The sequence below is a fragment of the Strigops habroptila genome, chromosome 3, assembly GCF_004027225.2.
Source record: "Strigops habroptila isolate Jane chromosome 3, bStrHab1.2.pri, whole genome shotgun sequence".
NCBI lineage: Eukaryota > Metazoa > Chordata > Aves > Psittaciformes > Psittacidae > Strigops > Strigops habroptila.
Window position 1 is genome coordinate 65,942,316 of NC_044279.2, and position 12,719 is coordinate 65,955,034.

General features: G+C 39.5%; 1 protein-coding gene across 14 annotated transcripts in view; it reads right to left on the bottom strand.

The window, feature by feature from the left end:
• Positions 1-12,719, bottom strand: part of ERC1 (ELKS/RAB6-interacting/CAST family member 1) — a 287,995-nt gene that overhangs the window by 222,261 nt on the left and 53,015 nt on the right. For all 14 annotated transcript variants that reach the window (XR_003990582.1, XR_003990581.1, XR_003990579.1 and 11 more), the window contains exon 3: positions 5,263-5,679. Coding sequence is in view for 8 of the 14 variants with exons in the window: in XM_030479675.1 (XP_030335535.1) it covers positions 5,263-5,679 (417 nt within the window). In the remaining 6 variants the exon portion in view is untranslated. The remainder of the gene's footprint in view (positions 1-5,262; positions 5,680-12,719) is intronic.

Sequence of the window (12,719 nt, forward strand, 5' to 3'; positions counted from 1 at the left end):
GAATAACTGTCTAATTTTGTCTATCAAATATTTATGATGAATTATGTTGACATTCTATTACACTGATATTTCGATGAACACCTCATCCACTTTCAATAGCTGCTTAGCCTCAAAGTTTGAGCCAACCACCCCCTTTTTCCATGAGAATGCTATGGCTACAAGATCAGTAGGCAAATGGTTAGGGCCATGTATATTATCAGGACTCTGAATATATGTTACACAAGACATGATGGGATTGAAGGTTTCGTAGGTATATTGGGTAGATACCAGTAAGCATACTGGCTAATGAAAAGAAGAATACATTTAGGAACTTTGCCTCATACGTCCTTAGTTCTTATGATTTGAGACATCAAAGCGTATCCCTGCCTGAGCAGGAGAAAGGCAGTGGTATACTGCAGTGGTATACTGCATTTCGCCAAGCATATCTTGGCGACTCCAATTAGTATATGCCATAGCACTGCTCTGAACAAAGATGTATTTAGCTTTCAGAGTATGTATGGCCAGTAGCAACGCTGAGACAAACAGGTCATTAAACAACTACTGTTGTAAAGTCTGTGCTGATATCCCTTGTGAAGGAGTAAGAAAACAGGACAACACTCCTAAAGCCGTTTAGCAAACATCTGACAATAACAGACAGCTAGCAGCTTCTTTTTGTTCCCTCTGGGCAGAACCAATACAGATAGTTTTGTTTTATTCCTTTCTTCTAGGCAGATGAGAAATTTGGCCTAAGCTTTTTTCCCCAAAAACATATTCCTAAAGACAGACAGTAATGAACAAATCAAGAGAGAAAGGCTTAACCAAGTTGGTGTAATGATGCTGGACTGTCCTTACATATCATACTTTGCCCGTAGTACTCCATGTGTCTAGAACACCAGATGTGGATACAACCACACCATATTCTGCCATAACTTGCACTGATTTTTGATCTATTACTCTGTTTAGCTGAGAAAAATGTATCTCTATTCAGTGCATTAAAATGAAGGGGGAGAGTAGGGAGGTTGTCAAAAAGAGCACAGCAAGCTTCATTATCTTGAGAGCTATGTGCTGTCACTGCCATCACTGACAATCCTGCAACAGGTGAGTCTGGAACAACAAGGTGGCAGTTAATGTAACTTGGAAGCTATTCTGGAAGCTGTAGTCCAGCTGCTGAATTTCATCAAGTATTTCTTGCTGGTATGAGAGTAATTTTGTTTCTGAAAGTTAAGTTTAGAATACCAACAATAATATGAATCATTTTCACTAAGACTTACGAAGAGGTATTCAAAATAGCAACCATCTTTTTATAAGCTATGAAGCTGAAGCTTGTTTTCTAGGGTAGAGGAATGTGATGCAGTCACACTGTCATCTGCTGAAGTCAGGGCATCCAGATTCATGTCTGTGTTCAGATGTTCAATGAAACATCTAATTTCTCATTATTTTCTGTTAATGAGAGACTGTCCTCTCCATCAGTGAGTTGCCAAATACATCCTATGCTGTATAGAGGATCTCTGCTATGGACTTGTAAGGAAAGATTGCTTGAGTTCCCCAGAATTCAGGACATTTGGGAAAAGCCCAAGAGACTCAAATTGCTTATGGAGATATCTCTCACTAACTGCAGAAGAATCCATTTCATAACCTGGATATGGGAGACTGAGACAGTGCTCTGGGAGATGATCAAAGATATGCACTATCTTCTATACAAAGAACATTTAAGGAGCATTGGACATTTCAGCCTGCAAAAAGAGAGAACTTGGAAGGGATATGACAAACCTAAAATTATGAGTGGCACAAAGTCTTGCTGGCAATCATCCATTCACTGTGTCTTCCAGTGCCAGAGCAAGAGGCTGCAAAGGAAGCTACTAGGAGACACGTTCAAATTTAAAATAAATGAGACGAGGTTTTTTCTGCAACAGAGTAAGCCTGTAAAACTACCTACCAAATGATGCTGCAGCTGCAAAAGCTTACATGGCTCAAGAAGACACTGACTGTGTACTCAGATGGCAGATCCATGGAGGATACTAAACTGACAAACCACAAAAAGTTCAAGAAAACTCCCATGAGTTGGGAAGATGGGAAAGAATTACAGAGACCTATTGTGCTTGTCTGGTTCTTACCCTTTCCTGGGTGTTGCATATGGCCATTACCTAAAAGAGAATGCTGAACTAAAAGGATCATTGGCCTGAACCAACACAGCTACTTCTTGGTTATGATCTTAACAGAACCACAAGTGTGGGCTCTCTAAGAACTTCTTTTCCTTAGGAAATCAGTGCAATCTTTAGTACAATCACAGTAACAGTGATACCAGAAGAAATCAGTGAATTCACATTTAATTTTCCAGCTCCGACTGCTGGCCACTACACCTGTACTGTCTGTCTGAGAAATCATTTGATGACCTTGAGTCTCAACATCATGCTTTGAATTACATGTAGGCTTCAAAGTTGGAAAACTGGATGGATAGCTTTTTGCTTCAAGATGCAGACCTTTATGCCCACGAAAGAATTTTACCAGAAGTCTAGCACACTCAGAAAGTCAGAAACAGTGCTAGTGGATTCTGATATCTCAGAACTTGCTTTAGCAAAGATGGTTAAACCACTATTAAAGTTTTCTCAGTTTTTCTCATGTGTTAGAACATGAAGTATAAATGCTGACCTCTCAAGCACATGCAAATCCCTTTGAGATACTAACGCTTCCTTTAAAATACTAACGCTTCCTTTAAAATAACTATTTAAAGAAGAGTTTAGCATGCCTTTCTAGATACTGAGAATGCTAGATATAGAAATATCTACCATCAAGAAAGCAGATTGATTTCTGCAAGGCAGCTCAAAAATTCCAGTTAGTATCTGGCACAGCAAAAGGCTAAAATAACCTAAAACCATGGAAATACAAATAAACACAGAAGATTAGCTGAGGAGGGTGATGCAGACACACGTAAGAGGTTTTGCACAGAGACAACTTCCAAGTGTGGAACAGAGATAACTACTCTGAACCAGATCCTGCAGAGCAGAGCAACTTGGTGCTCAGGAAGTTAGAAGCAGTCAACTACAGTTCAGCAACATCACCTGATTTTCTCCAGCCTCCTGGAGTCCCAAGCATGAAACCTGAGTTTCATGCAGACAAGCCTGAGTTTAGTTAACTCAGTCTAGCTCAGAGCTCAAGGACAGCACAAGGGTACTAACAAAACCCGTCCTGATGTGAAGCAATTCAATAAGATAATTTGGCATCTCTGCAAATGGTACCATGTTTCCATGACTAGGGTGTTCAGTTTCAAGGCTGGATATCACACTGTATCAATGGCTTAAGCTACAAATTACAGTATACCCAGCTTACCCTTCTCAATGCATTAGAGCTGGGTAAGCATCAAGGAGTAATTAATTTTCAAGTGTTAAATAAACAGCACTTGCACTTTCAAACTCAGTAAGTCATCTCTACCTTCTCCAAGAAATTTTACACCATAAAGGCTAGGATTTAAATGACTGATGATTTTCAGATACATGTGAATGAAACAAGAATTCTTATCTCTCAACATCCACTCATCAGTAGCAGAAACAAATGTAAGAGCATCCCTAAAAAATTACACAGCTGCTGCCAGCTTTTCATTTATCTTGCTGGACTTAAAGCCATTTGGGGCACTTCCTGAAATAGATACAAGAATTGGAACAGAATTATCATTGGTTGCTAAATAAAGGAAAAACTAGTGTAGAAACTCTGGAATCATATTATCTTCACTCCAGACACTCAAGAGATTACTGCTCTAAAAAAAAAATCTGGCCTAAATCTGGCTCAGAAATGCAATGGGCCCTAGCTTTCTTATATAAATGCTTGAAAGAGCACAAGCACAATGGGTGAGGGCATGTAAAACATATGAATAAGAGGTATTAAGAAGTATTTATTTTACTCCAGTACTTAAAGGGGGCTACAAGAAAGCTGGAGATAGACTTTTTACATGGGCCTGTAGTGGGAATGGCTTTAAACTGAAATAGAGTCAATTTAGATTAGATATTAGGAAGTTCTTCACTATGAGGGTGGTGAGGCACTGTACCAGATTGCCCAGAGAAGCTGTGGCTGCCCCACCCCTGGCCGTGTTCAAGGCCAGGTTGGATGGGGCTTGGAGTAACCTGGTCTAGTGGAAGTGTCCCTGCCCACGGCAGGGGGGTTGGAATTAGATGATCTTTAATGCCCCTTCCAACCCAGACCAGTCTATGATTCTGTGATTGATGTGCTGCAAACAGTCATCTCAAAAACCTTCGTGCCTGACCTTGCTTCCCTGGCTTCTTAGGAAGGAGGCTTACACCTTGTGTATGTGTCAGGCTTTCAAAAAATACTGAACCATGAAGTAGACATACAATGCCCAAAACAGGCCACTAGATTCACACACACACACACATATTACACATACATGTATAGCTATCAATTCATGCATTCAATCTACAGATGTATAATAATCTTTACAGAAAATCCTACCATTAGTGAATACACACTTATACATACATACCTGTGTATGTACTCAATACATGCTGAATTACTAGCCTTTTAGAACTTCATATTAGACTACTTCAGGGGGCTAGTTAACAAGAGTAAAAAACATTTAACAATATAAAGAAATTTAGTTACACTGGTTACACAATAAATCCTTTATTTTTCTTTATTTTTCTAAGATACTTGCATTACCTGTAGCCTATATTTTATTATAATTATTTTAGGATGATCAATAGCGAAAAATATCTGCCATTGTACTCCTCTAAAGTGCAATACAGATATAACAATGGTTTTTCTTTTCTGTTTTCAGAGGGATGGGGGAAGGGGTTACTATGTGTGCAGCAGTGTCCCTTTAAGTAATCTTTTTTTCGGCTGTGCATCCAGGGCAGCTAATAGTTTTATCAAATACCCTTCACAGCAAGATGACTGTTTCCATGGAAACCGTAGAGCAATCATCCATTACTCCTGCAAGGATTTCTCTCAGTTTTCACCTCAATACAGGTAGCTACTTTCTGTCAAACTACAACAGAATGGAAGAATGAATTTTACAGTCTGTGTGACAATTCACCTCCAGAACTTCATACGAATGCTACAGGGAAAGTGAGGCCTAAATCACGAAACCCCAGAAAGCACACACAAGCAAGCCTTAAAGAAGTTTTAAAACAAAAGGGACAAATTCTGTCAATTCTGCAATGTAAAAATGCAGCTTACAGAGAGGACAGAAGATTCTTTCCTTACAGCTGTGAAATGGAGAAGAGACAGAGAAGAGCTTAAGATTGGAGATGAACCCAGAGCTTGGTCACCTACCTCTCTCAGCATGTTGTTTTCTTTTTCCTTCTGCTCGAGAAGGCTCTCCAAGTGGTGCACGTGCATCTCTGCCTCAGCCAACCGCCTTGTTCGCTCATGATCTTCCTCAGTGGCTTTTGCTGACAGACCTTTACTCTGCAGCATCTCCAGCAGCTTTTTGATGGACTCATCACGTGCATTTAAGGTCTGTTTCTGTGTCTCAATACGCAGTTCCATCTCTTCTAAGGTTTTACGTAGCAGGAAGAGTTCCTTGGCCTGGCGTTCGTGCTCTGCATGAAGTCGTTGGAAGTTTTCCTCTGTCAGTTCTGCCACAAAGGGCTCACTGGTTCTAGTGCTGCTGTCCTGCTGGAACAGCTGGTTCAGGTCCCGCTGGATCCGAAGCTCATCTTGGAGAGCCTGGATAGTCATCTGCATGTGCTAAAAGAACAAATAAATAAAATCAGAGGATTCTTTCCACTGAAGAAATTAAGAGAACAGTATGAGCCAAGTCAGTCCTCCTGAGCTACCAACCAAGAGGAAACTGCCACACCAACAGACCAGCTTTTTTTTTTTAAGCAGAACTGAGGTGGAACTGTGTTACACGACAGAAATTTCAAGTCTCAATGACTGTGAATGCTGTGGGTTAACATAGTGGCATAATATAGGAGAAGCGCCGTTTGCCTAGAAAAAAGTCCTCACTTCTTATTTAAATAAACATTTGTTCTCAACAAAAGTATTAAGACAATAACAAACAAGTACTAACACACTAACCAAAGACCTGATGACCAGGAATAAGATACAAACCAACTAATACATCTTTACTCTCTTAAGATGTACTTACAATTTAGTCTAAATGTGAACAAGTCACATGGACTGATCACTGGGGTCTACCTTTGTATTACAAAACTCAGTGTCTGCAACACAACTACTTCCAGTATTCACTAGGACTAAAGTATTAGTTAGCATTAGTTATACTCTATTATCAAGCTTGACAAAGGAGACACTCTGTTAAGGTCTATAATGTAAAATTTGCCAAATTAATGTTTGACATAAATCCAAGTACTTCACATTTCACTCAAATGTTTGTGAAAAATGTTAAAATATTTGGGTTTAAGTATTACTTCAAGAATATATTTAACACACTTCTTAAGTTAAATTCCTTGGAGATATTAAAAAGCTGTCTGGAAATGGTCCTGGACAACTGGCTCCAGGTGGCCCTGCTTGAGCAGGAAGGTTGGACCAGCTGACCTCCACAGGTCTTTTGCAACCTCATCCATGCTATGATTCTACAAAAAGCCAATACACAGAAGATAGTATTCGTAATACAGTTATCTACCTTTAACCTCTTTTAGAAATGTTAAAGATTAGTTTGGTTGTATAGAATGGTATATAAAGGCAGTCCAATGCCATGTTCTTTACAAAGGTCAGTACTTTAGACTGAGTAGTTCGCCTTCTTTTGTGTTCTGGCCTAAGAAGAGCTTTTCAAAACTAAAGATGCTGTTCCATAATCAGTTCAGGTAAGACCACACCGCCACTGAAAGGAACAGTCCAACTCTGTGTCCTTCCTTAGGTGGATAACATTGACAACTGGATCAAAACTTCATGTGGCTGAAATTCAGCCTCATCAAAACCAAACAAAACGTCTTTCCAGCCAGATCTCTGATCCAGTAGATGATGCAACTAGACCAACGCTGATCCTGGTGCAAAGCAGGGGTGGGCATGTGCACTCAAGAAGCTGGTGGAGAAGAAAATGAAACCATCCTCAATGGTATCAGCATAAACTGAAATCAGCTTAAATGCACAACTTCATGCTGTAATTATCCTTTATTCTATTTCAATAAAACAATATTTGGCAGTTACTAATTCTGTTCATCTAAAACTACACTTTAGGTTATAGAATCTGCGATAACATAGCACAGGTAGGTGAGGGGATAATTTGTTACTCTGTTCTAAAAGGCATATTGTGTTTATATATTGGTGGGTGCACAGTATAAGAAACGAAAAGAAGTATCTCAACATGGATTTCGAACATGTTTTCAGAAATCACTATTTTCTTTTAATTAAAGATTTCAGCTTTCATTTATTGTCATTTCTTCAAACTACAGTCAAAGTGAGAATGTCAGACAACCTCCAAGCCTTAAAATCAAGGCACTACCACAAACATGCCAGCATGCAGGTAGACAATCTGTTCAATTAATGTATGTTGATCAAGTTATAAGAGAAACCCTACTGCACTCAGGAAAAGGTTTGCCTCAACTGTACCTATACAATACCAATAAAGACAGTAGGACTCAATGGCAGTAGAGAATACCCTTAAATTTTGTTAAACAATAACCTCACTGGATATACATTTCTAATTCCACACATGAGTTAATTCCACTTGTATTTGAGAAGCCCTATTTATCCACAGCCCACAGCTGTGTGTTGTTCCTCCAGCTAACAAATAAATTCCCACATGCTTCCACCTGCCTCTCCACATACTGCCACTTCAGCATTTCCTTTCTCCCAGGCGAGAAAAGAGCTTCTTCTGAACAACCACATCATCTGCTAAATGAAATTACTTCCTCTACTCAGTGTTGTCTCAGAATCGAACTTGGGTTATTTATAAACATCCATGGACTAAATCACCACAACCAAATTCCTTCATTTTTACCATTTGATCTGCTGTGAAATCTCACTTCAGTTTACATAGGCAAAAACTGTTTCAGACCCACAGAAATTACCTCCCCCAAAGTTGGAAAAGCCTCCATGCAACTCTCGGGTCAAAGAACCAAAATCTATTATATGATTCAGAAACATGATGTCAAAAAAAAAAGTGACAAACAGTACTTATTGGTATGCATCAGTCTGTTAAGCAAGGACAAGAGAGTTCTGAACACCTGACATAAATGGTCAGCAACTGCCTTGAAATCAGTTTCCCAGGAAAAATGAAGAGGTGGAGCAAGAAGAAGGGTTAGCACTGAGCTTATGAATCAGTATCACTGTTCTCTGAACTGCTCAGCTGAGAATTAACATCATTATGTTCAAGGTAACTTGAAAATAGGCCATAGAAAATTATTCCATGCTTTTGACACCCAATCCTTTCCAACATGCAAGATTTATGCAAAATGGGTTCTTTTCTCTGCTTTCCAAAATTTTATGATTTTCAGAATAATGGAACAATGCCCTGTATTAGTTGGCATAATAAATAAACCACTTCTTCAGTTAACACAGCTCGTCTTCTACACCATTTGAAAGAAAACATGTTTTTTCCTGTGAAGGAGCTGGTGAGTCTTATTAGCTTCTCACCCATTTCCTAGACTTCACTTTTAAATCAGTGACTATCCCAGAAAGGCAAAATATTTTCTAAGTTCATGTGATACTAGTCACTGATGCTTAATCCTACTTCTAGCACCTGAGGTCTCAGTCAAACTTGAAAAATACTGTTGAACTTGTTTGATTTAGAAACAAGCAAGTAAAAATACTTTTAATACCACTGAACTTGGTTACATCATACTCTGCTGACTAAGTACCATTCATGCTTTTCTTACATAGCTTAATAAAGGTAACATAATTAAAGTCAAAGCAATTATGTTGAACCTGTCCTTTGCTTGCAGCTTATTGCTCTTATTTCAGACCTTGAGGCTTCCCTGTTTTTTCAAGTAATGAAAATTGGTCTTTAAGACTTACTACAAATTACAACCACACCTGCAAAACCCAAAGATATTTTTGTGAGCACACCTCTTGAGTAAGTCTCTTGCTGGTTATGCCCAATGTACTTTTCTCTTGACAGAGCTAAGCCCCTTCAGGCCCACCTCAAACATAAATCCTAAAGGGGCAAGGTGCAAACATAACTTCTTACCAGGCGTTCTGATGCCTGCGTTACTTCCATGAGGCAACTCAAAGTCTGCTAACCCAGCTCTATACAGGGACAGAGTTTGCCTTTCATCCAGCAGCACAAAATGTACATCTGTAAGTAGCAGACCATCATTCAATCTTCGCCTCCACCTAACAGGATTCAAATTCACATTTCCCACACTTTGGCAGATGGGTTAGATGAGTTTCCAACCTACAGTATGATGACAGCTAATGATACAGAAGTGCCTTATGTTTGGTTTACAAAGCAGCCCTGTTGTTGCAGTCCCAGGATAATGCAACGTACCTATTGTCATACAGGTGAGTTTGGGAACCTTGCTGCACGCAGCTTTTTTCATCTCTCGCTGTTGAAGCTTTTCCATTTTGCGTGAAATATTTAAAGATTCAGTAAGCCTGACAGAAAATACTAAAGAGAGCACATCATCTTATTCTAATGGGAGAACACATAGGAACAGAAAGACCTGAATAGCAATACTTCCAAATATCTTAAATACTTATAATGTTACCATTCCAAAGGAAGCAGGGGATGTGCATTTTAACATACTCAGACAGAAAAAGGAATTTAATTGATCTTCTACATCCAAGACCTGTATTCTAACCCTACATTTTAGATCAAAAGGAGGCAGCGTTTGCTACTAGCATAATTTTGAAAGAAAGGATCAAATGACATGCTTTTTAATGAAAGAATTTCCACACTCATCTGTGCAAGACAGAGCTTGATATACCAAGCTACAGCATTTAAGATTCCAGTCCGTTTGTTTTTGCTGCTTGATTTAGGCTATTCACACTGCAGATACTGTCTCTGTAACTACTATAATCAGATACATAACTCATCCCATATTTTATTCAAAAAGTCATACGTAAGTGCTTACATATCTAAATTAGAACTGTGGGTTCTGCAACACAGGCAAGGTACCTAAGCACTGAACACTTCTGTAGTTAAGTTCTCTTTCATCTCCTGAATTTAAGTTCTAAGAAAAAAATCAGTACATTCAAGAGATGCCTGTCAACAATCAGCAAAAAGGAACAGAAGAACCTACTTTTTCTCAGCAAAAAGGGAAAACATAACATGCAATTATATGACACCATGCCACACAAATGTGTTACAATGAGGTGGGAAGCACTGTTACATTCTGCAAAACTCAAGGACTTAATTTCTCTTCTTACACTGGGAGAACACTAAAGACTCATATTCATGAGCAAGAGAATATGGCGTGATGGAAAGAATTGGCAGAAAGAGAGGTGCTACTAGAATACGTAGTGGTGTGTTAGAAAAGCTTCAACCTGGGAGATAAAGGTTCAAGCTCTTACTCATCATCTTCACACACCGCAAATGAGGCTCTATTCAGTAGACAACAAGCTGTTCTTGAGTGGATCTCTAACAAAATATTCTTGCAGAAGGGACTGAGAGAGATTCTACCCCTCTCACATCCCAGTGTCACAAAGGGAAGATGAATCTCAGCTCAAGGTCTTTGAATTAGCCAAGAGACTCCTTAAGCATCTCCCACACTCTAGTGAGCATCCTCAACCAAGCCAATTTCCTGCTCAGGGGCTGATCTCATCTCAGTCTTCTCTAATTTCTAATCAGAAATTCCACTCCACATGGAAGAAGTTTTTTCCTAACAGAAGTTTTGCTGAAATCAGCAGATTCAATAAAAGTTTCTTATAAAAATATTATTGACGACAAACTTAGCTACTGAAAATTTCCTGATTACTTCTACTGTCGACCCACAATGTCAGTACACCCTGCACCGAATTACAGCTTTATGATGGATGTGTATTTGGCAGGTTTTTTTACAAATCTGCTCAGTGGTCAAGCTTTTCTTCATGTAGAAACCAGTGTTTGGAACAACACAGGACGGGTGTGCTATTTTGGCTGGGATAGAGTTAATTTTCTTCATAGTATCTCATACGGGGCTATGTTTCGGATTTGTGCTGGAAACAGCATTGATAATTCAGGGATGTTTTAGTTACTGCTGAGCAGTGCTTACAGAGTGAAGGCCTTTTCTGCCTCTCACCCCACCCCACCACTGAGCAGAATGGGGTGCACGAGAGGTTGGGAGGGGACACAGCTGGGACAGCTGACCCCAACTGACCACAGGGACATCCCAGACCATATGGTGTCATGCTCAAGCATATAGAGCTGGGGGAAGAAGAAGGAAGTGTGTGTGTGTGTGGGGGGGATGTTTGGAGTGATGGTGCCTGTCTTCTCAAGTAACTATTACACATGACGAAGCCCTGCTTTCCTGGAGAGGGGTGAACACCTGCCTGCCGATGGGAAATGGTGAATGAATTCCTTGTTTTGCTTTGCTTGCACACATGGCTTCTGCTTTACCTGTTAAATTGTCCTCACCTCAACCCATGGGTTTTCTCACTTTTACCCTTCCCATTCGGGGTAGTGAGTGAACGGCTGTGTGGTGCTTAGTTGCCAGCTGAAGTTAAACCACGACAACAGGTCTGCCTTTTTTTTTTTTACTACATATCAGATATTTCTGCATTTGTTTTTCAGGATCCAACCCAGGGCCAAAGAAAAATTAAAAGGACAGATTTAACTTTTTAATTGACCAAACTCAATGTTTCTGAAGATACCAGTTTACAGCTAATTTCTTATTCAGTCAACTATTTTTACAGCTGGGAAAGAGAAACAAGCTTTCAGCTACAATAGCTGTTCCAGGTCTGAAATAGATGTACTTGTAGTACCTATAAATACTGCCTTACTTTTGCCGTTAGATCATCATGACTACATGTGCTACTATTCTGGAAAAGATACAATAGTTATTATATATTTTATTTCAGAAGGACAATTCAATAAGGTTTACCCTCAAATGTGCATCACCAGAAAATAACAGAACTTAAAGGTGCTTTTTTTGCCATCAAATCCACATGTACAATCACAAACTTTTGCATTATGATGATTCCTCTTATGTTCTTTGCAACGAAAGCATTTCCAACGTTTGTAAGAGGATGAAGCACATTCAGCTCAAGACAGATCAGATGCCAAGTGCTAGAGGAGGATTTGGTCACTACGGGAAATCATTCTCCACCATTCTAAAAGAGTTAATGTTTTGGCAGCATTTCTGGGAAATAGCTTCTGCTGAACTCACCGCAGAAGCAAGGGCCTGGCTGGCTGAGGGAGTCCCTGCTGACATTCAGCTGCAGCCCACGCAAGGGAACTGGAAAAAAGGGCTAATGTCAGGTGTCCAGCAGGGCTGTGATGAAACAGAACTTGCTTATTCCAGAAATGCAACACATTCCTTGTTTCAAACCCCTTATTTAAACGGAAACAAATGGGTCATTTTTATAATGTTTATACATTATATAATGTTTACAGATACAAAATACAGCTATGATTTTAATAGGATTTAATTCGTGAGAGTTAAAGAGAGAGACAGACTTGTATGTTAAAGACAACCATACATTGCATTATCTCCGAGACAGCAGAAGGGCAAGATGGTAAAAAAAAAGCTATAGATAAAGAGTTTTTAAGTTGTCAGTAATACATTTGTCAGCTGAACTAGACTCACCTAAAATGACTCATTTGGTTTAATGGGGCAGTGTGTAGCAACCTAATACCTTCGCCCCCGTCTGTGCAAAAACCAACCCCTCACAAGCAAACCAGCAGG